Here is a 25,438-nt window from a genome sequence, read left to right as displayed (position 1 = left end):
TTGCTTGCTTTCTGTAGAAAATTGTCAGTTGATAGGCAAAACTTCACAAATAATTAGAGAAAGTAGATGTGTAAATCCCACTGGGAAAATCAATCTTTCACAAATATATTTAAATTAATTCAGTGTCCTTTCCTTTTAACAGTGTCTGGGTGCAAGCATTTATTTTGGATTTCTTTGATGGCATGCAAGAACCTATGTTGCCTCTTTAAAAATAAATTACAGTGTGCAACACACAGGAAACCACAGAGGGAGAAAGCAATATTTAAAATTAATTCAAAAATTTTCTCCAACATGTCTCCAGCTGTCATAAATGCACTGAAGATCTGCCAAACATAGTTCAGAACACTTTTTGTAATTTAAAGATCTCTCAAGTAATTTTTCCTCCCAAAGTAAACCTTTAATGGACTGTACTTCTGTGTATAACTGAGTGATGTCTTTTTAAAAAAAAAAAACCATGATTATCTTCCAAGAGCTCTACATATTTAATTTCTTCTACATTCATGACTCTACGTCTTTCTACAAGGGCAGAAGTGCAGATTTGTGATGATGGCACTTGAGTGAGACACAAAAGGGTTGGCTTCAGTTCCTGAGTTTGCTGTTAACTTCCTGTGTGGCTTAAGTGTGTCACCATCTCTCTCTTCTTCAATGTTATGTCTGTAGAATTGGGACAAGGCTTCCCTGTCTTTAGCTCGGTGCTGAGGGAGAGGATTTAATTGACTCTGGGCTCAAGAGTCTTAGTTGCAGACTTTCATTCTTGAAAAGGAGGGGTACGGTAGATAGCGGGCCAAAGCAGTCACCAGACAAGTGGTCACTTTGCGCTACATAGTCAAAGGTAACTGTACCCCTGCCTCTGGATCCATCCCTGTACATAAATGTTTATGACTGAAGGTGTTCAGGTGCTGTGGTGATGAGCCCCATGTACCTTTTCTAGAGAGATTGTACAATAGAATAAGTTCAACTCCTGAAGTCATTCAATAAAAAGTGATTACAATACTTGGTGGGCTAATTCTATATACCTGCGTTGTGTTGTGTTATATGGCAGGATAGTTACAGCACTAGAAAAGCCCAGAACTAACATCAGAATTAATATTTAGCATTTACATAAGTTAACCCCTCCCCCCCGCCCCAAACCTTTTGAAACTTTAACTAATCATCCCCTCAGTACACTTGTAAAAGTATGAAGGATTAATCAGCATTTTATGAACAGGGAAACAAGCAGAAAGTTTGAATGAGTTGCTTGAGACAAGGGCATGGACAGGGAATTCCTGGCTAATAGTCCACATCTCAAAGCATGCCTCTTTCTGCAGGTGTGGCAGGGAGGTGTAAGTTTGGACTGAAGCACTGACATTGCTGCCTGTACTCGGTACCATTAATTGTTCAGTTTTTGAGAGTCAGATTCATTTGTAATCTTCACCTCTCCTGGGAGGCAGTGGTGCTCCATCCCCACCTGCCCGCATGTATCCCCTAGGACCAATCGAATTACCCCCAGGGGTACACATACCCCTGGTTGGCAACCCCTGGGTTAGTACACTGGAAAGAGATTTCATAGAAATATTTCGCTCATTCAAAATTTTCAATAGTCTTTAGAAACAATAGAGGCTTTGGAAAAGAGTACATTAAAATTCTTCACCAGGTGGTAATTTAAAATAGCAATATCAGCCCTAGTGTAGGGTTTGTCTGGGAAACCAATGGCAACTCAGAGATACAACAGGGTGGCTTGTCACCCTGGACAGTGGCAGTGCATAGAGCAGTGGCAGCTCCTGGCTGTTGATAGCACAGCTGACTGATTGTGGCAGCAACTGGTATTTTTTTCTGCGCACTCTCTTCCACCCCAAAGTTTGGCACCCAAGCTTGCTGCCCCACTTGCCCTGTCTTAGTTGCATTGCTGGCCAATTTGAACTCTCAAATCTTTCTCATTACAAACCCAATCCAGTTCCCTTTAAAGTCAATTTGGTGAGCCTTCAAAGCAATGGATATGCCCTTAGTTTATTGTTACTCAAATGACAAAGAAGGCAGAATAGATTTGTACCTTACAGATTAACTAAATCAGTGATATATAGCATAAGCTTTTGTGAGCATGAGTTCACTTCAAGGCTGTGCAAGGACCTGAACAGAGCAGCATATACAAAAGAAATGGAAGAGAGGAGAGGAAAGGGAGTGTGGGAAGGGAAAGCAGCACTGAGAGAGGCAAACTCCTCTGGTGACTGCTCTGGCCTGTGTCACCACAGGAACAAAGCAGTCACAAAAGCATATCCAGGTAATGGGATAAGAATCTGTAGTCCCTGTTTAGGCCATACTTAACACAGTCCAGTCTGTGGATGATTTCGTGTTCTGAAATTTCATGTTTGGGTTGGTTTTTAAAGTTTTGAGATGGGGGGGTGGCAGGGGTCTGTAAACCAGGACAAGTTTGTTCACCATGGCTACCTCGAGACTGCTGTCCTTTTCCAAGAGGGGTTTGAGATCATTAATAATGTATCTCATGTGTTTAAGCTGGGAATTGCAGGTGACAGGCAGAGGAATTGTATTGTCCTTGTCTCAGGATTGGTATTGTCATAGGTCTTGCTTTCCCATCTCCTATTGTCGTTGTAAGGTCTCAATGTACTGAGATCCTTGCAGCAGACTCTTCCTCCATTTGGGGCTGTCCTGGATGCTAATCTCCCATGAGTTGCTGCTAATATTACATTTTTTCAAGGTGGCCTTGGGAACATCCTCGAAGCACTTTCTCTGACCTCCTCTTGAGTGTATGCCTTGACTGAGCTGGGAGAGTAAAACTTGCTTTGGAAGTTTGGAGTCAGACATTTGAATCATGCAGACAGTGAAGTTGATTTTGGATGATCATTACCTCAGTGCTTGTGGTATTTGCTTGTGAGGGGATGCTAATGTTGGTGTGTCTGTCTTCCCTCTGGGTTTGGAAAATCTTCCACAGGCAGCATTGATGTTACCCCTCCAGCAACTTGAGGTGTCTCTTGTACATTGTCCACATCTTAGCTCCTTACAGTAAGATAGGGATCATGATTGCTTGCTAAACCATGAATTTGGTTTTGAAACTGATGTTGCAATCTTCAAACACCTGTTTCCTCAGGTGTCCGAAGGCTGCATTTGCATTTTTAAGGTTGGATGTTGGAGCAGTAGAAAAGTGGGAGTGACAGAAATAGTGTGTCGTGGACAGAAGCAAGAATCCAGAGCCACTCACTCTCTACAAAAATATTTGCCCAAGTTGCAGCAGTCTGTTGATCCCAGATGGGTCTCATCAGCCACTTTCAGACCCACAGATATAGCAGTTATGGAAGATAATCATCTTCGACTAGGGGGGGATTGCCCAGTAGGTAGTAGGTCAGAGCTGGGTCTGAGTATGGTTTTGTTGATTTGAATAGCAACAGTTTTGGGGTTGTATTGTAATTCTAGGAATCCACATCAGAGCAGATACAGTTGTAATTTCAAGCTTAGCTGTAGCTGATGGTTCTAGTAGTGTGCTTAGGATAAAAGCTGGTGTCAAAAAGGTAGCTGTAGCGATCAGTGGGTGTCTGATATATTGTGGTGCTGATGTGGCCATGGCAAAACTTCATCATAGTGTCTAGAAAATGAATTTGTTGGGTGGATTATTCTGGAATCTTATTCTGGAGGCTGGCTTCAGACTAGCACAGCTAAATACCTCTCTCAAGTAATAAAAACAGTCTGCCAAAAAAAACATTGCTACATTTTAAAGTATACTGTTTAAAAATAAATATGCACTGGAGAAGGATTCTTAGTGCCTTGGTAGACTGTTCACTATAGTCAAACACTGACAATCTACCCTCTGGGCTGAAAGTCTTAGCTGCAGAGTTTTACCTGATCCTACTAAACCATTTAGATTTAATATGAAGAGCACGTCCAAAGTTCTCTCTGCTGAGCAGTAAGAAAATGTCAAACAAGCTTCATAATGTAAGTGTTGAAAACATACAGGGAAATTCACAATACTGCTGCCTCATAATTCTAGATTTTAAGACCAAAAGAAGCCATTACAATTGGCTAGTCTGACTTGTCTAAGAGGCCAGAGCATTTCACCCAATAATCCCTGCTTCACACCCAGCAGCCGGGACTGAGCATAGATAGAAGTACTTTCATGCCTGATTTAAGACTACAAGTGATGAAGAATTTCCTAATTTCTTGAGCATTCCAATGGTTAATTGCTTTAATTGTTAAAAATGGACATCTTATTTTTCGTCTGAATTTGTCTAGTTTCATCTTCCAGTACATCTTGCTGTGCCTTTATCTTCTAGATTCAAAAGCACCTTACCAAACACAGATATTCCTGAGATGAATGGAAATAGAGGTAATATAGAAGCAGGAAGAAATGTGAATAAAAAGCTCACAGCATACTGAAACAATTTTCACTGCTGAAACATATCATTCTTCTGAAATGGTAATTTTCACTAGCAATTTAAATATATTGTATTGAAATTAGAAACAATTTACTGGTCACAAAGCTGTTTGAGGATAAAATATGTCAATGATGGGTTAACTAAACTAATCTCCTGTGGAATTGATTTTGGTGCTTTGGAAGGTGACCAGATGACACGACTGAAGAACTGATTCCCTTTATCCACAGAACAGCTAGAGTATAACTAGCTAAATAACATGCTCTCTCTCATTGCCTCGTTAGCATGCCTTAACTCTGCTAGCAGCTCAATCTTCATATCCATTCAGTGCTAACTTTTTCTGGGACTGCCAAGAAGGTAAGTATACCAATGGTGAAAGTGGTTTTCATGATGCTGGGCACATGCCATAGCTGGTGGACTGAGACCGTCCATTCATTTCACAAAGACCAGTGATAAGATGTTAACTCTGGATGTTAGTCGCTTCCAACATGGTGTTCATAGGACCATATTGGAGCATTTTTCAGTCCTGATAACAGGGCAGCATCCCAGCCATCTTCAATGCTGCTTTCTCTTCTGCTTTCTGAGGCTGGGTCCTCCTCTTCAGGCATGGGCACTGATGCCTCCTGATACTGCGGGGGCACCAGCGCCTGATCACCGACTGGGGGGGGGATCAAAACCAGAAGTGGGGGGTTTAGCCAGAAGTGCCCCCACAATCTCAGGGGTGGCGCTAGCTATTGCCCCCCACTGCCCAGCCAGTAAGGGCCAGTCTCATGTGCCTTCCCACACCTCTCCTACATGTTGCCTATGTCTTCAGGTATCTCACAAGTACTAGTCAGCCCCACTTGGCTATGGAGACAATCGAATGTTAGAAATTAGAGGTGAAATACACCTGTGAGATCAACTATTCCTTCTCCATTTTCTTGATAAGAATTGTTTTTTATGGCACTCTTATAATATTTTACTTAGTCTAGACTTAAATGTCTCAAGTGTTCACTAGTTCCCTTAGGAGATTATTTCACAGCTGAATGCACATGTGTCAGGAACATTTTCTTGCAATTTAGGCTAACTTTATCTTTTCTGACAAGCGGAGTTTCCACCTTGCTCTGAAAAGAAAACACACACTTTCTAACACATTCTCTTCTTTGGATTTGTCTTGGTTGGTCAGATAAAAATGCAGACTTAAACTTTAAATATTGTCGTAATGTAGCCGTTCCAAGAGTGTCCCTGGAGAGAACAAACCCACCTACCCCTCTCTGACCCATCCCATTTATAGTTTCATCATCCCAAATACTGCACCATCTCCTTTACATTAGAAGATATTAAACTGCCCTTTCAGTATAAATTGGCATTACCCAGTCAATGTCTCCCTACAGACTTCCAATAGGGTAGGGTAGACAAGGCAAGGGATCCTTATCTCTGGTTATTTATCTATAGATTCCCCCTACAACTCTAGTACACAAGAAGTATGTGGTCATCATTAACATTTTTCATTAAAAGTTTTTGAAATTTTGCAATTGATTGTATCAGCTTCTTTTAAAAAGCAGCCATGAAGAAATTCATGGTTCTTGTAGTGATAGATATTATAATTTAGAGATGCTCCCTAATAGGAGGTCAAGGGAGTTGGGAAATGGGAGATGGTTCTTCAGTTGGGAGCAGCTAGAGAGTTAGTCAGTTAGAGACACAAGGACATCAGAGGCTTGTCAAATAAAACTGCTCCACAAATAAAACTTGCTTTTTAGTTCTTCTCATCCACATATGCCTGTTCATTGTACCCAGTGATCAGTACCTGATGTCAGAAGTTGTGAATGAGACTGAGCCTGAAAGAATTTGAGATTCAGACTAAAGAAGTTGGAACCTGAGAGCAAATGGAGCAACATAGGCATGTGGAAGAACAGGGGCCTCTGTAAGTGATCAGCCTGCACATTTAAGTACATGGACAGTCATGGAAGCTTTGCAACATCCACCTGCCCTTCTCTTGTCAAGCAAAATACTAGAGAATTGGAGGGAGAGACAACGGCTTGAGTGGTACCGAGCAGTAACGGGGGCAGAATAGAAAAATGACAAAATCCAATCTTTAATCTTCTTGCATAGTGTGGGGGAGGAACCCCTGGCCGTTTATATATTTTACGAAAGTAAATTTGTAGACAAATTTACATTTGTAGACAAATGCAGAGGGACAAAACATGCAGGTAAGTGTGCTACTGTCCAAATTTGGAGAGTACCACATGGGAAAAAAAAAGGGGACCCTTGAAAGACAGATCTTTTCATGTGCAGACAAGCATCAAGACAAAGTATATAGCTCAGAATGTTACTGAACTAAAGAGACGAAGAACTGTGCTTTTGGGAACCTGACAGAGTCGCTGATAGGAAATAGGATTATTTGTGGTATGCAGATACTGCACTACAAGAAAGGCTACTGCACGAGGGAGGTCTGTCCCTACAAAAGACTGTCCAAATGTACAGGGCAGCAGAACCTCTGAAGGTCCAGGATGCAGATGTGAATACACCACAAGGCGCTGTCCATGCAGTGGGTGTAAAAGTATGTGGCTAGAAAAAAATCACATCATGGGGTGGAATTTTCTGCTGGTAAAAGGGCACCTCAGAGTGGAATTTTCCATTGGCAAGGAGCAAGCTAAGGGAGAGAGAGCAAGGCAGCAGACATGCACCAAGTGTGGAAAGCAACATGCCCTCCCCTCCACACCCCCGTACAAACCTCTCTCTTAACTGTAATAAGAGGAACTGTTTTGCCAGCAGCTGCAGATCCCCAGCACAAACACCTCAAGTGCATACAGCTGAGAGGATACCAGAACAACTATATATAAATATGGCAAAATCAAGCAAAATCCGTGAGAGGAACTGTATTTTGGATCACTATAGTTCTGTCTGAAAAAAATGGTAGTAAACCTTTTCATTGAAATTCTGAAAATGTGAACATTATTTTAAATTGGCTCTAGGAATCGTGTCCGTTTCCTCAGTTACTGCTAGTAAATGAACCCATACGCATTTAAGAGAGTCTTATTTGTTATGCCATGGGTTCCTTTCAGTTTTCTGTGTGTTTTCTTGTGCAGTAGACTGATGAAAAGGTGTTCCCATTTCCCAGATCCTGTGGTAGTAGACTCCTGCAGTGATGCTGCTGGCTGAATGGCAGGCTCGGGGCCCAGTTTGATGTGTTGGTTTGAGACGCATCAACTAGCTAATACATTCAGTTGCTTGGGTCCAAATGCTTTTGGAGCAATTTCTTATTTTGCATAAATTCTCTCTTCATTATGAATCACTGCTTGGGTGCTATAGGACCACAGCACCTGCTATCCAATGAAACCATAAAGTGATTGATTAAGGAAAAAACAAATGTGAGTGCATTCTGTGATATTGAGAGCTGACCTTTAAAGAATACATTCTGTTTTTCACCCACAAAGTTGGTACAATATGGACAGGCTTCTTCCACTGTTGTCAGACCTGGAACGATGGTCTAAGAGCACGAGGAGAATTAATCCACCTTCCATGCCCATTCTGATCTTGGAAGACTGTTGAGATTTATGAGCTTAGTGCAAAAGGGGCCAAGGCCTTTGATTTAGTATTGCAAAGGACTTGCTGCTTCTTAGTAATTCTCATGGAAGTTATTGGAACTATTTCAGTGCCTTATGTAGTTGGTTGGATTGAAACTAGGCTGTTCAGCCCCTTGCAAGATCCAGTCTTTTTTAGATGATCAGAGACTTGCGTGGAAAGCTATACGAGGAAAGGCTGAGGGACCTGGGACTCTTCAGCCCAAAAAAGAGAAGGCTGAGAGGGTACTTGATAGCAACTTACCACTACATCAGGGGCGTACATCAAGGGGTTGGTGCTCACTGGGGCGCCCTTGGGAATAAGCAGTAGCAATGGTCATAAACTCCTGGAAGACCATTTCAGGCTCAACATTAGGAAAAAACTTATGGACACCCTAGCTGTGAAGACTGTGCAGTAAGCTCCCTCCAGCAATGGTGCAATCACTTACCCTGGAAATCTTCAAGAGGAAACTGGACTGTCACCTCACTGGGGTTACCTGACCCCAAGTTATCTTTCCTGCCTGGTGCAGGGGGCGGGACACAATGATCTTCTGTAGTCCCTTCTGGCCTTACAATCTATGTTTCTATGAATCCCTTCAACCAACCATTTGTATAAACCAGATACTATATACCTGGAACTGGCTTTTACTTCTGTGAAGTCTGGGGACACTTGGCAAAATGTCCTGTCTTGTATAACAGAGAACATATGCAATGCAATTAAGGAACTATTAGTGAAAGTGAAAAGACAAACACCACCAAGTATTGCAGTAGATGGGAGTCATACTCTTCTTCTGACTGCACAGCTAGCTTTATGCATTATTCTAACACACTAGCAAAACGCGATGTTGGCACTGCAGTGCATGCAACAGTTTTAGCAACATGTGTGCGAGGACCTAGTGCTATTTTAGTCTTTTAGACTATAGGACATCCTGTCTTTTAAGCAGGATGTCAGTGGCATCCTGAAATCAGTGGCATACCACAATGTGGAGAATAGCAGATTCAGGTTCATGCATAACATGAATAATGGCATAGGGTTCTCAAAAGTGGCTAGTGATTTTGGGTGCCAAACGTGAGACATTGTAAGAAACATTGTCTGATTTTTCAGAACATGCTGGCACCTGCCTTATGAAATCCTATCCCAATTAAAGTGTTTCACAGTAGCCGCCCCATCCCCCCAATAAAAAACTATCTTGAAAATCATAGCCATTCTGCCTGACTATAGTTTTAAAGCACAGATCCAGACAAGCCTGTATTTTGTACCTTCTCAAGCACACATCAGTTCTAAAGGTAGCAAAAGCAACAAAATGCAAGTGTTTCATTTTGTCTCCTCAGAGAAAGGTTGTGGTTTCTGAAAAGAGCAAATACAAAACTATTTTCCTGTCCTCCAAAAGTAAATGAAATAATTTTTCCTGCTTCAGATACGCTTGACATTCAACATCTACTTTTCCCAAGGCCAGATGAATTATTTCTATTCTTTAAGGTACCAAACCATTTGTGGCTGAATAATACAGGAAGTCCTCATCCTTCCTGTGAAGTTTGTTACCCCTGACACCCGACATAAACAGCATTTCCTGTAGCCTAAAGTGGCACGTGCACAAATGCAGCAATGGGAGTTCTTGTGGTTCATTCACTATATAGTTCCCTCCCACCCCTGCCCTCAACCTTGGGCTGCAGGGGTGGGAGGAAGGGGCCATCCCACAGAAGCAGCAAAAGCTCCTCCCTTCTTTTCTCCTCCCCACCCCTTTCCTCCAGCAGAGAAAAGTATCTCAGAGCTGTCCTGGACTGTATTCCTATGCAATTGTGAGCGCTGCCATGGGGATTCTCCTAGGAACTGCTGGCTTTTAAACAACAAACCCACATGCTGCCTTGCTACAGACCATGGCCTGTACGCTGGAGAAATTCATCCATTCCTTGGATCCCAGAAGCCTCCCCAGGGTCCTCCAAATCCAGTCAGGCATTTACTTCCAAGGTGAGCTGTAAACTGTTTCTGATGAGGGTTGTGCAGTCTCTGCTATTTCTCCAGACTGATACCATGGAGGATGGAGGGAAGATGGTAGATAACCAGTAGTTCTGAATATGGCCAGTTTCTCCTCTGCTGGAAGGAGGTGCTTGCTTGGAATGAGACACATAGCTGCAGACAGCTAAAGAATAACTTCTGGGTTTCGGTACATCCATTTTCCTTGTGGGCACGGAGAAGGGAAGGTTCTGAAATTATTTGGGACAGCCAAGGTTGTTTCCCTGCCAGCCTGGGATGGTAATAGGAGTGTCCTGTTTTTGCTTAATGTTGATGGACAACATATAACCAAAGGCTCTTGCGTCACTTTTCAAGCGTTCACATATTAAGCCTCATGCTTTTATTCTGAGGTGGTGGTAATAGTAGTAGCAGTAATTTCCATAGGGAAATGAAAGAACAGGTTAAGAGGTAGAAGTATATTTGGTCATCTTGAAAGAAGGAAGGAGAGGCACTTTCTCACAAATACTGGAGAAGATTCATAGATACGTACGAATTGGTGTGATTCTGACTTTAACATTAGAGTTGCAATTTTTTGTTGGGTTTTCCTTGACTATTCCTAGCTATTCATGGTTTTTTTTTTACCTCTGAACCTTGTTGCTACATGAAGCCCCAGTGAAGGGGATGCATGGTAAAGGGTCCAAAAGGCTTCCACTTGAGGACAAAGTTCGCTATTGCAATTTCAACACTCACTCCCTTTTGTTACTGCTGGAAATTGTGTGTGACAAACCAATCAAGAATGTGGACCAATTCAAGAAAGGAATGTGCTCCTCAGATTCAAATGCATTGCAGTGCAGAGGGCTGAGATAAAGCTTCTAGTGTCACTGTGCAAAGGAGAGAGTCGTGATCAAATGGTCACATTGTCCTTTGCATTCCCCATGCAAGGGTGGCAGGAGGGACTCTGGAGCAATCCCATCTGCAATGAGAGTAGGCTTCAGGGACTGGCTTTAGGAAATGGGCTATGACAGTACTTACAAGCCATAAACTTCTGCATAGGCAGAGGAGAGATGACGTAGTCACTATTACCTCTGGCTATGGAAAGGTTTAGCTGCAGTCTCTTATCCAGTGTGTGGATGGTGGATGGTTGAGGTGGATGGGTTCACAGAGGGAAAAGGTGAATTTCAACCTTTAAGACAAAATTTCCACTGAAATCATGGTCTACTGCACAACATTTTCTCAAACTCTAAGGCCTTGGCTGCTTTAAAACAAGTATGCAAAACTGCCTACTTCACACAGTGGCCATTAGCTTGGGTAAAAAACATGTCAGATGTTTGCAAAATACTTTTTTTGCCCATTCTTTAATTTGTAATACAACCGATCAAATTGACAGCTAAAGCTTTGCATTTAAAAACCTTTTTATCTCCGGGCTGAGAACCCATAGGTCAAATTCCAGGTTGAGGTGAATTAAAATTTCAATTTCCAGCAGTGTTAGGAAAAATTACGTAGAAGGTGTGTAATTTATTTAAAATGAAAACTGCAATCAAAGCTCTTGAATAAGACGAGAACAAATCATTGTATCTCTAGTTTTGTCTGTACAGCAGAACGGGAAGTTAACAACAGCAGTGAGGCATACAAATCACCTAGTAACTCTGTGTATGTACTCTATTGCCGGCATATCCTAAAGTCCACGCTACAACCTTTTCACTAGCTAGCTGAGCCTTGCTAGCACATGCTGCGATCAAGCTTTTGCCGTGTAGACGTACCCTACTGTAGTGCGCTAGCGAGTGTCATTGTTCCTGGCTGGACTTACTCACTTGGCCGTTCCACCAGGGTTTAATGGACTTCTTGACTTTTGATTCCCTTCTGAGAGGAGAGAGCTACTAGGTGACGAAGGATAGATATCAAAATGCCACGGGTCCTGGGGGAGCTGCGCAGGGATACAGTAGTACAGACCAAAATGTCTGCACGTAGGACTAGGCTTGCTGTCTTGCCCCTCATGCTTTGGTAGCATAGGCCTATCACAAGCTCTTCTACCAATGGCTTCCTTCGTGCTCCTTAGAACTCCCCACTTCAATAGCTGTGTAAGTGCAGAATATGAGACAACGCTGAGAACAACAGTGTTTACCTATATGCAAATATGTTCTGCTTTTGGAAGGGAGCTTAGTGTTGAGAGCAGCTGCCCCTTCCCACTCCTTGTCTTGATCACCATGTCTGAAAAATGCAGGACTCCCAAAACTATGATGCTCAATCATCGCCAAGATGTGGAGGAAACGGGACATCTACATTATAAGTTGGATCGAATTCTGCAAGGGGCTCAGCACATTCATCTAGCTACATTGGAAGGTCAGGGAGCTTGGCACCTTCGTGGTTTGGATTGTATGGAGACGGAAAAGATGGTTTCAAGTCAGCTAGACTAGTTCTGTGCTGAACTAGTAAATTACTCCACTTAGGATCACAAGGCCATCTAATCCAGCCCCCTACATGAGGCCTATTCTTTAATTTGAAATACGACCAAAATATCCCTGACTAAACTATGTCAGCCAGCTGTCTGTCCAACAATTTTACCTCTCCCTGAAACTTTTGACTGCTTGAGGTTCTTTTCTGAATGCTTTAACTGTCACATACTATCCTTCAGGCCTAACAGTAGAAGCAAGGAAGTCACCCAGTGGCTGTGCTATGCTTTCAGCCACTTTACTTGGAGTGAGAGAGCACAGATTTAAAGAAAATGTAATGTAGTTACTGTGTTATGGCTAAACAGGGGAGTAGACCACTTTGTCCAGTTTGTATTTCCAGAGGGACCACACCTATTTGATTCTTCACTGATACATTTCTTTCTCAAAATCTCTTCGATATCACTTACTGCATCTAATTGTGTATGCTGGCATGTGGGAGAAGTATGAGCTGATTGCTATGATCTTGAGGATCAAATCAGTATATATGTGTACTGATTTCAGCAGCATAGCAACTGTGTGGTTGTGAAGGAGGCCTGGGCAATTCATTCCTGATGAGATTTGCTTTTCTCTGGATTTTTGGTTTTGTTACTGAAGTACTTAGAAAAAAATGATGACCAGTCAGGGATTCAATTTTAGTTGAAGAACACGTATAAGATCCTGGGGATTTTTTGCAATCAGTAAATTGTAGAAAAACTCAAAAGTCTATGAAGGAAAGTTACAGTGGCGGGGAAAAGTAACTCCTGCCATTTCATTTATGCTAGAATAGCACCATGTGTATTGTCTTAAAAGAATACAGGGTTTTCTAATGCCCTTTTGAACTGCTGTGTCTCGTGAGAAATGGTGTGGGTAAGAATATTCTAAGTCCATCAAAGAGGTGTCAGCTCTAAGTGACAGCAATGGAAGAACAAGCTTATGTCTTCAGCTGTGTTGTGAAAGCAGCAAGACTTGATTCTTTGTTATTCTTATGCCTTTTTTAGTTAGTTACACCTGTAGGCTGTAAGCATGAAATACTACTGGATCAGAATTCTCTGCTCACTTACACTGGGAGTGGGATTGCACACACGCAGGGCGTTCACTAGTGCAGTGATATCCCCCTTTGGTTCTTGGTCCACCCGAAGTTGAAAGCCTGGCAGTGGCAGCAGCATTTCTATTCAGGCAACAGTAAGAGAATGAAATGACTTCATGGATCATTATAATCTACCTGGTTCCTTCTAAACTTTTCATTCCACAGGTGTTAATAATTTTCGCTCCTTCTTAATGATCTTGCTGTTCCACTAATCAAGCTATCCTTTCTTCTGCAATTCTGCTGATAGCTGCTTCTGGTAATATAGGTTGTATTTCACAGCCCTGCAGACTGTATTTAACTCTAGCGAAAACATTAACTTAGGTGTGGAAATAACTTTCAATAAAGCACTGGAAGCACTTCTAAGATGCTCAAAAAGGCTAGATTTTGTTTTATAATAATGAAAGAGATGTACTTTTAACTTTAATGACTATAGGACTAATGAAACAGAATCTTTTAATTATTTTTGCCTAGTTTGCTGTGCTTTTTTATACATAATATATAATATAGCAAATTAATGAGCATTCCAGTAAAGTTGTATTTTTTTCTGTTTCAATCTTAAACTGAATAACCCTAGTTTTCTAGCATATTAATAAAGCATCTTCACCCCCACATTTTAAAATCCTATATCCACTCATGGACATGTCTCCCTATTAACTCAGGAGTGAGTAAACATACAAGATCTAAGATCCTCCCTGTTCTGGAGTTCCAAGCCCTTAGGAGAACATAACCACCATGAATGGATGCACCAGGCATGTCCACACATGCAGACACGTGCACTTGCAGCAGCTCAAATAAAAGAAGTACAAATTTGAGCCAGGTCTTTTTGCCTCAGTGCACGTGCCTGGACATGCATTTTGCTGTAGGGCAAGTTCTGCCATTTGGGGCAAAATAACCCTGCCCTGTTCCTCCCAGATCTGCATCCAGGGGGAGCTAGAGGCTGGGGCTAGCAGCTGTGCTGGCCCCAGCAGTATAAAAAGCTGCCCTAGCAAGCAGCTCAGAAGTGCTTGCTCTCAGGAGCTTCTGGGGCCCAGCCAATTGGTATCTGGGGACACTACCCTTGTGCCAGCTGGACTGTTGCAGCAGCCCTGAGAGTTCCCTGCACCCTTTACCCACTGCAGCAGTCTGGCAGTGGGGGCTGCTGCCTGGCTGTAACCTGCTGCCACCTGCAGTAGCATGTGGCCCGAAGGCCGCGTGCCTGCCAGACCCGGATGGGGACTGCATGACCAGTAGAGGCACCTGCCCCTCTGGGCCAGCTGCCAGTGGGCTGTGGCAGGACCGTTGGCTTTTGTATGGCGCCACTGCCCTGCCATCTGGGCAGCTAAAGATGTTCTCAGTGTGGTGGTCTGCTTTGAACTGTCAAACCATGTCCTCCTGACCCCAAGTGGCCAGGAGGTCAGCCACCACCAGCTGGGTCCTAGGTGCCAGCTTTGAGCAGGTTTCTTTGCCTGGGGTCTGCCACTTGCCTCACTAGCAGGAATTCTGAAGTGCCCTATTTAAAAACTGCAAAATCTCTGATAAAAAACATCTGAAATTCACTCTTTAAAATAGCCCAAAATTCAAGTCCTTCCACAATTAAAACAAAAGGCCACTATAGAGAAAGAGAGAGAGATCAGTTGGGTAATGTTTTATTGATATATTTACAATTTTAAAGCAGAGATTGGAAGCCTACCAGTGCCTCTGTCATCATAATAAAATGGATTCTAAATATCTATACAGTTTGGCATTTACGTTTGGCTTTTTTGTCATAGAAAAGTCAGAGCTGCCTGCCCCTACCCCCTTCACTCACCGGGATGTGCAGTGCTGAGTAGCACTGATATGCCAGTACCCTACCCCTGCCCTTGCCCCTCACTCTCAACCCACAGCCTATCCCCCACCCAATTCCTCTCTTGCCCCACAGCGCCAGGTATGTGGGTGAGGGGTTTGTGGGGGTGGCTTGGGGGTGTAGGGTTTGGGGGTCAATTGTGGGGGGACTGTGGGTGTGGGGGAGCTTAGGGGAGGGCTTCTCAGGAGAGTGGTTCCCCTGCCCCCCACAGGTCAAAGCCCCCCCCCGCACAGCTCACGGACTGCCCCCCCAACAGAGGCCACTGTTGGGCCCACAGGGCCCACAGCCCCCCAGCAGGGGCTACAAGCACCCCTGCAGGGGCTACTGCCCCCCCACAGGGCCCATATGCCCTCTGGCCCCAGCCCCCCCTCACCTGCCCCCCACCCTGCCCTGGCACCCCACATGGCCTGCAGTCACCGGCAGCAACAACGGCTGTCAGCGCCACTCAAGGCCTCATGGCACAGCCCCCTCATGGGGCAGCAGGGAGTAGTGGGGCTTGGCCCTGGCCACCTGGCACCCGCGCTGCTGCTGTTGCATCATGCAGGTACAGCCCGCCTTGTCTGGACGTGCCCACCATGTGTTTGTTTTACATCTGGAACTGGTTCTACTGGCTGTTGCAGAGATGGTCACCTGCGCAAGGACTCAGCACATGCTTGCCTCTGAGCAAAATTATGAAGGTAGCGATGCTCCCTGAGGCTTAACTCGTTACCTGCCGGCCTTTTACACCTGTACAGCACCGAGTACAATCTAGACCTTAGCTTTCTGGGCACAACCTTGCCTTTGGGATCTCTCAATTCAAGTAAATTATTCATCCATCAGGTGGCATCAGCCCCTTCAATTTATACAAAAATAATGATGCAGCTAACAAAACACATTAAATTAACATGAGCATTAATTTGATTTGGTAATTCACTTATATATATATATATATTTTTTTTTTTTTTTACAAAAATGGCAGTTGGGCTGTGTTACTCTGGCCTTGCTCCAATTCAGTTGACTTTGAGAAGGATAGATACTTTAGCTAACAGTAATTAAATTCAAACATTAGGTATATTTTCCCCCCACTGGTAATTACTGGGGCCTAAAAATCCTTAGGTACAATTCCTTCCCATGCTTCTGCCTTGCTCAGGGATGTAATGCTTTCCTATTGACTCATACCAGCAGCCAAATTCTGATTTTTTTCATGCGGCTACCAGGTTCTTTGTGGGGAGGTGGGGATATAGCCAAATGTCTGCTCTAACTGTCAAGGCTAAGAGAGAAGTAGTTATACTGCCAAGATCTTAAATAGCTTGTGCACATTGGGTTACTTCCCTCCCATTTGAGAGCCTAGTTTATATCCATAGTCCAAATTGGAGTCTATAGTTACAGTCTTAAATTTGTAGTAACAATATATTAGCCTTGCACAAGCCTGAAAATGAGGACAGTCTTTACCTCAAACAGCTTATCTTTTTTAGAATGAACATGGTCATGCTTAATAATCCTAAAAGTTCGATATTACAATGTAATTTTAATCCATTATAAGAGGGGAAACACTATCACTAGTCCATTTTAGAACTTCGGAAACTGAGGCACAAAAAAGGTGGCCTAAATAGGTCATGCAGTCATGATTCACGGCTGCATTTCAATTTGTGTTTGTAGCACAGTTCTCTTCCCTCCCCGTAATGTTTAATGTCACAGACGCTAGGTTGTTGGATCGCTGAAAAATTGGGAAGGAGGAGCAGCAGATTATAGAATGAGAGGCACACATATCTCAGTAATCAGCACTGATTAGAAAGGAACTAGAGACTGAAGTACATGACAGTTTAATAGTTCATTAAAATATGCTGTTACAAAATTAAACTACTGAAGCTCCATTGGAAACTGATTTGATTTATTAAACGTCTGTCTTTGGCTATTTTAGTAAATATTGATGTTCAGCGAGCTAAGCATTATATAGACATTGATTTTTACCGATAGGATACAAGCATGAGCTTTCATCTTTATGTAGCAAAAATTATGTCTGCTTTAACACTGATATAATTATTTTATGGGTAATTGAATTTAATTTTCTGCAGGCTTAATTTAACCAGTGGCAGGGCAGTAAAATGTGTCAGACCTTTATCTTGAAAAATGCAAAGCTGTCCAGGGTGGCTCATTCCTCTTTGTGCTACTTGGACCCTTAATGGGATCTGTAAATGTACCCCTTGTAATGGCAATAAAATGTATTATCCTTGTCTCACATTAAGTGGAATGGGGATTTTACATGTTTCCTTCTAGTTCTTACTTTTGGGCTGGGCTTGCCTGCAACCTCTGGCTGACACACATGTCAATGACAGGGATCTGAAGCCCACAAAAATTCTGATCCCTGAAGATCTGCTGCAAACAGGGGAAGTCTTTGTGGCTGCTCTCGTAGTTCAGTTCTGTGAGCTTTTTAGGGCTCTTTATCTGTATAACTGCTGCATGATCCAGGGTGCTAGAAGTGCTCCTGGTCTGACTGCTGTCCAAAACCTGCAGCTTTGCCTTTTCTAGTGTCACAGGGAAGATAAATCCAGAAGCTGAGGAGCCCCATCCTCACAGGCTTGGAAGAGAATCGAGGGAGCCCAGTAGAAGTATAATGCTCCAAGTTCCACACTTCCCCACAGCTGCATGGTCTTTCTACTGTTGAAAATGGTGGAGAAATGCAGCATCTTGAGGGAATTCCCCCCACCAATCTCATCCCACACATATAGAGTTTAATGCCTTTTGCAGCGGTGATGCATAGGGGGAGTGTGGGGGTGCACATGCACCCCCTGAGAGAGCTGGTGCACTGCATGACTGGCCATGTTCTCCGCTTAGGCGATGGGCGGGGGGGCCAGTGGGAGTACCAGTGCCCCACTTGTGAGCACCGGCCAGGGAGTGGGAGCACCATGACCACTTCCCGAAGTGCCGTGGCCACTTGCGGAAGCTGGTGAGTGAGATCAGCTGTGGGGATCCCCGCCCTGTCAATGAGATAGGGACCAGGGGGAGGTCCCCTTGCAGCCAGACTGGTCACTGGGGAGGGATGTGCCCCCCCTGAATAAGGTGGCACCAGTCACCCATGGTCTTTTGAGCCTGAGCCTGCTAGGTGCTTTGTTGAGAGAGTTGAGGATTGTGGTCATTTTCAGGATCAGGCTCTCTGTTAGCTGTGATCCTGAAAGCTGCTCCATACTTGAGCTAGGCTCCCAGTACTGGATGGGGCATATAAGGATGTGGTTAAGTTTCAAGACTGTGGGTATCTCCATTTTAAAGATCTTTCAAGATGCATAGAACAACACCTGTGAATACGCATCGGTTTGTTGCTGTTTCCTCCTCCTCTGTATACCCACACCTGCCTGCTATCTCTACGGTTTCGGTTTCATCTTTGCTGTGGTTCTTACTGGTAACCTTCACCTTCCAGAGCCCACAGAAGATTATGCACATGATCTTTTCCCAGAGTCAAGCATGGGACCAATACAACTGACCATCAGAAAAATAATAGGAAAAAAAAACCTGACTGAAGAACGTTTTGCTGAACAAATAAGCCAACTGAATAAAACGGGTACATTTGTATTAGACTTTTCATTTGTTCTGTCACTAGTCTAGGAGTGATAACTAGCAGCATCAGTTAGAAAATAAGTAGAAGGAAAAGCTTTTCTGCACTTGAGAGTGACTTTTTAAGGTAATTTGTATGTTAGAAAGGGTTGGCCCAAAATAGGCCAGCAATAAAATAAGGAGGAAGCTTATGCGTGGTTATTTAAACCATATATTTGCTTTTTAAAAACACAAGCTAAACACTGAACAAAGCAAGAAAGACTCTGATGATAGTAATTAGGGATATATTTTATTGTGTGGTAGAGTAATAAAGATGGCTAGAGCATTTATTTAGTTGAAGGCTTGGTTACTCATGCCAAAAAAATAATTGCACATTTTCAATATAATGATATTGCTGAAATGTACTACATAGCATTTGCACTTGCAAATTTGTGTTACTAATACACTGATTAATGACAAATTTGTCAGTGGAAACAATAAGGATTTTTTTCTTTGGTGAGGGTCCAGTCCTCTGAACATGCACAGCTCCTTTTGATTCAGCACGTGAAAAGAACAAGTCCCGTAGGAAGAGCACAGAATAACAAATCACTTTGTCATGTGGATTTCCTTGTGTGATCAGTATTCAGGGGCTGTTAATAAATTTTCTCTGCCTATCAGCGTGTACCACTATAAACTCTGCTCTCAAGTGTTTAAGCAGATTTAAAGACCATTTTATTCTCAATAAAATCCTGCAAGGAAAACACACTTTGGAGGTTACAACTGTGTGATAGCAACAGCTGACATTAATGGGTCAAATATTACTCATGGCATTGATTTCAATGAGATGACTCAAGCAAAGAAGGCAAGGAGGATTTAACTCTGTGTAACTTCCTTTGGTGCAGTTTAGACTCTGTGGAAAGAACCTGCATTGACAGGACCTTGGGGCAAGAAATCCTGGGGAATCATCCTGACCTCCCCCTAAACAACGTTCTCTTGGAGAGCCAGATGCAAGCTAATTTATCAAGTACACCTGAGAACCTGCCCAGATACTCTGGCAGTGTCCAGGACCATCCACACCCACAGGCACTGAATCTTCACAGGGGCCTTGGCTGCCTCTGTTCCTGCCCCTTGGTCCTGTTGAAATAGGATTATTCCAGGGAAGGGCACAAAACTCTCAGGAGGGCTAGTGACCTTTGTGGAAAGGAGAGTAACACCCTTTGTTACCTCTTTCTGTGATATCCATGGGGCCAGAGAAGCAAATGTATTTAACCACATCTCTCTTTAGATTTGATCCTTTAAAGGCCTGAACTCTCTGGCCTGACCCAGCAATACACTTAATTTTAAGCCGCCTACTAAACCCAAGCTATGAGACTTCTGTGCTGTCATTCCTGCTTTGTGGTTCAGAAATGTGGACTACATATGCTAGGCACATCAAAAGCCTGAACAGCTTCCATATGAGATGTTTGCATAAGATCCTGAAAATACAGTGGGAAGACAGAATACCAAACACAGAGGTACTACAGTGTGCAGGACTGACACATTTAGAAACCACAATCCAAAAGAGGTGGTTGTGATGGATCAGGCATATCAGGAGAATGGGAGGAAACTGTATCCCCAAGAATATTTTGTATAGCAAGATTTGAGAAGGCTGTAGAAAGTGGGGTCACCTTCTAAGACAATGTCCAGACACGCAGGGGCACAAATTGCAGCAGCACAAATTGCTGCAGTGCACGCCTCTGCACACGTGCTTTGGTGCAGGACAGATTGTCTCACAATGGGCAAACTGCCCTTGCTCAGCTCCTCCCAGCTCTTGAGAGGAGCTGGAGGCTGGGAGCAGCCACAGTGCTAGTCCCATCAGTCTTAATTGGTGGCCTGGAGCAGCAGCACTCAGGTCGGGCAGCATGGAGACCTGGCTGGAAGCCAGAGTGTTGCTCTGGATGGCCCAGCCTCTGTGTGTGCTGGCACGTGATTGTTGAGTGCGCACTGAGCCACTTTTGCTCTATTTTTTTACCAGGAAACCTCGGTAGCAAATTTTGGCCTCGCACCACAAATTTGCATCACGAGGCATGTTTGAATGTTTGCTACAAACTGCATGTGCCTGCATGTGGGGACTCGCCCTCTGGTGGTACCACAATGTGCACAAAAATGATATGAAGTAATTTAACATCAACATAGAAAGCTGGGAGGAGTATGCAGAATCCCGTCTGATCCGGAGGGAACATCTGGCCCTGGGTGCAGTTCAACATGAAGTGGCTTTGATCCAGAGGATGGAAGCAAAGTGAGAAAGAAGAAAGCAGTGTGCTGTAAACTTGGACTCCAACTCAGACAACATATGTGAAACTTATAACAAGCTGTGCCACAAACAGACTCATCAGGCATATGACTAGACTCTTACGTGTACACCATGATCCAAAAGATTGTCAGTTGCCTGCTGCTAAACCCAATACAACTATTCACACACTTAAACAGATGCTTACATGCCTTTAAAACCTAGGTAGGTCTATTGATTTTAGCAGGGCAACTCTTGAGGCTTAAAGTTATGTACATGCCTAGGCCTTGCTTTAGCAAGTGGCCTAGTGCACTCTTCCCTTGCCCACTCAGTCTTTCCCCTTCATTAGACATGTACTCTGGACCCATAGACTGTTGACTGTGTAATCTGGAGTAACAGGGTTGATTTAGTGCCAAGGTGGTGAATGGATCTCCTTTCTGAATTGGAGTGGTCTGTCTGTTCTTGAAGGCCCCTTCCTTGCTCAAATCTATAGAAAAGAACCATTACACCCTTAGGAATTAAAAAAAAAAAAAAGACTAAAAAACAGTTAAACCACCTGGGACCCACAGTCTACAAGACGAGCCCTCATTCTGCAACCAGCTACCTTATATTTATAGTTCTGTTAGTTCTGACTCTTAGCGTTAAAACCAACAAAAAGTTTTAAGTGTTGCATTTGGAGCTGTGGTTTTGGTTGTTCTTTCCTATATCATGGGTACTGTGTGCATCAAGCTTTGCAGCTGCATGTGAAGTTTGAGCCCTCTAGAAAGATGAGAAATAGTAAAAAGGGTTATAAAGTCGTCAGGAAAGAAATAAATCAGAAAATGCTGGAGTAATTTTTAAAGAATTCCATTAAAATCGAAATGGCTTAAAGCACTTGACATTTAAAGTTTTACTTGCTATGTAGAAGGATAAATCTATGCTCTTTGTTTTCTAACGGTTCAGTGCTTGCAAAATCAGGCCCTCCTCAGCACAGGTAAGATGGACGTGATCTACTGGTGAGGCTGTTTTTGTAGCAGGGTTCCTTTTGAGTTGATTTCCATGGCAGTTAGGTACCTAATACCTCTTGAAGATATGGGTCTTGGTCTGAACAAATTTGCACTCAGTCATTATCATTAATAGGGGAACCTTGGAAGCTTACTGTCAAGCTTACTGAGATGGAAAGTCACTGCATCTGGGAAGGTGGCTGAAAGGAACTAGATGCTAAATTCACTGCAGTGAATAATGTCATAAAAATAGTGATCCTATTACCTAGGGGAGACATAACTGAGGAGTGAATGTACAAGGAAACTCAATGTACATAGTACATGGAAAGCTGAGGAGCTGAGCTCTAGGTCAGATTTGCATGTGAAAGGTGGGGGAAGAAGTAGGAACATGCCTGGTAAAATCTAGATTAGCCCATACTTGTGGCTGATCGTTTGTGACTACTTTGCAGCTCAGGGTTGTAACAGTCTGTGGGAGGCTGTTGGGCACCTCCATGCATTGCTTCTTAGTTTGGAGCTGAATTCTATTTTCTCTGTGCACTTCCCCACACAAAGCTACTTTATTTGAATTTATGCTGCAACTGCAGAGCCTGAATTTCAGTCTGGAGGCTCATGAAACAAGTGACTGTAAACAAAAAACCCCCAAAAAACAAAACAAAACAAAAAAGTGCCTGTTTCAGTGTGGCATCTCTTCCCTCCTGCTTAGTCAGAAGAATCAGACTGCTGTAAAATGCTTAGTCTCACCACCCAGCTTTAAAACAGACAGCCCGACACTGCAAAAAATTGGCCTCTACAGATGGTTAAACACTAGTTGTAGACAATACCCATAAGGAATTGGTTCTGCTTTATTGATACTAATTAGGAATACATTGTGCCCTTTGTATTGCTACAAAAGAGCCTTACAACACCTTTATTAAAATTATGATGTCAGTTAAGCTGCTTTGTATTCTGGGTACTATCTTGTAACTCTGACTGAGCAGATACCCCAGGAGGTCAGGGCTTCATACAGACAAGAGCCACTTCACCATTCACTGAAATACAGTCACCTATGGCCTGGAACAAGAGGATTCACTGTACTGGTAGTGTACAACAAAATAATGGGGGGAAGGGAAATATGGAAAAAGACACAGAGGCAAGACCCTGTAGTTATACAACTTGCCAGGGAATTATTAGTAACTGTGTAAAGCAGCTAGGACCTTGGTTTTTAAGATCTCCTTTAAAAAAACTCATCAGCTGCCAATAACTAACTGGATGCTTTTAAAAGGTAAAAACCTGATTTTGACCCATCACAGATTCAAGCCCAAGGAATCAAAATCTTGTGTTTCACCTGCTAAAGCAAACTTTCTAACTCTATTAGGAAAATAAAGATACTAGTGGTACTATGAAACCCATTGCATCCTTAAAGGTGTGGTTTAGCAGAGGCTCATGAAATGGACCGGGCTGGGAGTTTGGAGACCTGGGCTTTATTTCCAGCTCAGACAGTGATTTTTCTTTGACCTGTAATAAGTCACTCTTATCCCTATTATATAGGAAGGAATCATGTGCCTTTCAGGCTGCAGGCACAGAGGAGAGCCCTGGCTCCTTCTAAGGGTATATAGGAAGTCCAACTAAAGAGCTAGGCAGATGAATGGGAGATGGTGAAGGAAATGTCTTCAGGCAATCTTTTTCTGTCTGCTACCCTAGACTGCATAGTTCTGCTACTGAAAACAGTTCTTCCCTCTGTGTAGATGGGCACCTACTGGCCTAGGTGCACAGAATTGCTTGCTTCTACTCTCACCTCTTAATACAATCCTCACATAAAAGATAGCCACCACCGGTGAGTTACAGAAACATATCCAAATGCTTTAGTAAAAATTTGAAAAAGAGTGGGTTTGATAGTAGCCTTTAACTAAGAGGATGGAGCTAGACTGTTTTTAGTAGTGACAGATGATAGAACAAGGAGCAATGGTCTCAAGTTGCAGCAAGGGAGGTTTAGGTTGGATAGTAGGAAAAACTCTCTCACTAGGAGGATGGTGAAGGACTGGAACAAGTTATCTAGGGAGATGGTGGAATCTGCATCCTTGGAGGTTTTTAACCTTGACCAAGCCCTGGCTGGACTGATTTAGTTGGGGATGGTCTTGCTTTGACCAGGGGGTTGGACTAGATGACCTCCTGAGGTGTCTTTCCACCCTAATTTTCTACGATTCTGTGGTCTGGAGGCAGGAGCTCTGCCAGGAGAAAAAAAGGGGATCACTAAGACCTGGGGAGAAGAACAATTGTACCCTTATGAAGTAAAAAAAAAAGAATTGAAAACAGTTAAAACACCTGGGTCATTTTGTGGGTGAGCCAAGCCCTAGAGATTGAGTTGCAGATGGGTCAAGCCCAGAAATATTATTGGGCATGGAGTTGGTGTTGAAATTGAGAGTAGACCTTGAGGGGAGGCATGAAGACAGTCATGCACATGAGTGACTGGAGTGAGGCTAGCTTCCAGTTGGTTGTGTGGGACCTACTGTTAATGCCCTGGGATGCACAAAGAGAAAACATGCCCAAGAATGGCATTCCATTCAGGAAGAGCACACACCAACTGCTGAAACTTCCTTAGCCTGACAAAGACTTTTTGAACCTGAAAGCTTGCTTAATAACTATTCTCCAACTATTTGGGCTGGTCTAATAAAAGATATCAGATTCACCCAAGTAACCTTGTCTGCATAATGAACTAAAACACTAAGATGTGGCTGGAGAGAATGCAAGCCACTGGGTGGTTGAGGGAAGCAGACTGTGCTAATCCTGAAAAAGGAAGTGATACTGTGCCTTAAGGGGCACAGCACGAGAGTGATCACAGACCTTAGTCAAACATCTGCACTTTTCTGTGATTTGGTTGTCCTGTTTGTAAAGTGCCTGCCTTTGGATAGTGCTTTGAAATTTATGGGTGAAAAGTGTTCTATAAGAACTAAGTACTATTATAACTTAATGGAGCACCTCATTTTGAGACACTGAGTGTGCACAGTTTCCATTGAAGTCAATGGAAGTTTCACTCTGAGTAGCTACCAAGTTGGACCCTATGCTAGGGGAAAAAACAGTAATCCTATCTTAATGCCTTCCATTTTAGCATATATTATAAAATACAGATTTCAGTCATATAGGCCAAGTACGGAAGTTACATTTATTGCACGGGAAACGCACAGAAAGTGCTCTATAACCATAACTGTACAGATGCACATAAAGGCACATAAAGCACTGTAAAAATGGCAGATCCCCCTCTAAGATGACCCTGGATGGATGTAGTATCAGACTTCAGCACTGTAGGTTAGAGTATCATAATGAACATCTGTATCAGTTCCCATTACATCTTACATTAGGTCATATTCTGCCAGCAACCCATGGGGCTTTGCGGCATCCCGCGCCTTCCCCCACTGTACTGTTTCCACCGTACTGCCCCCACCTCCACCGCAGGGTGGTGCTACAGCTTTAGCAAGAGCTTGTCTTATCTGCCTGAATATCGGGCTGGTCC

The 25,438-nt window shown here is 43.2% G+C and overlaps 1 protein-coding gene across 2 annotated transcripts in view; it reads left to right on the top strand.

Moving 5' to 3' along the window:
• Nucleotides 1-9,618: 9,618 nt before the first annotated feature.
• Nucleotides 9,619-25,438, top strand: part of THEMIS (thymocyte selection associated) — a 129,128-nt gene continuing 113,308 nt past the window's right edge. Inside the window, exon 1 of one of the 2 annotated variants that reach the window (XM_019479475.2) lies at nucleotides 9,619-9,869. In XM_019479475.2, the coding sequence (XP_019335020.1) occupies nucleotides 9,779-9,869 (91 nt within the window). In that variant the 5' untranslated portion in view covers nucleotides 9,619-9,778. The remainder of the gene's footprint in view (nucleotides 9,870-25,438) is intronic. The other variant, XM_019479474.2, reaches the window with a different exon arrangement.

This window comes from Alligator mississippiensis, chromosome 1 (genome assembly GCF_030867095.1).
Source record: "Alligator mississippiensis isolate rAllMis1 chromosome 1, rAllMis1, whole genome shotgun sequence".
NCBI lineage: Eukaryota > Metazoa > Chordata > Crocodylia > Alligatoridae > Alligator > Alligator mississippiensis.
This window is presented reverse-complemented; position numbering and strand designations above follow the sequence as displayed.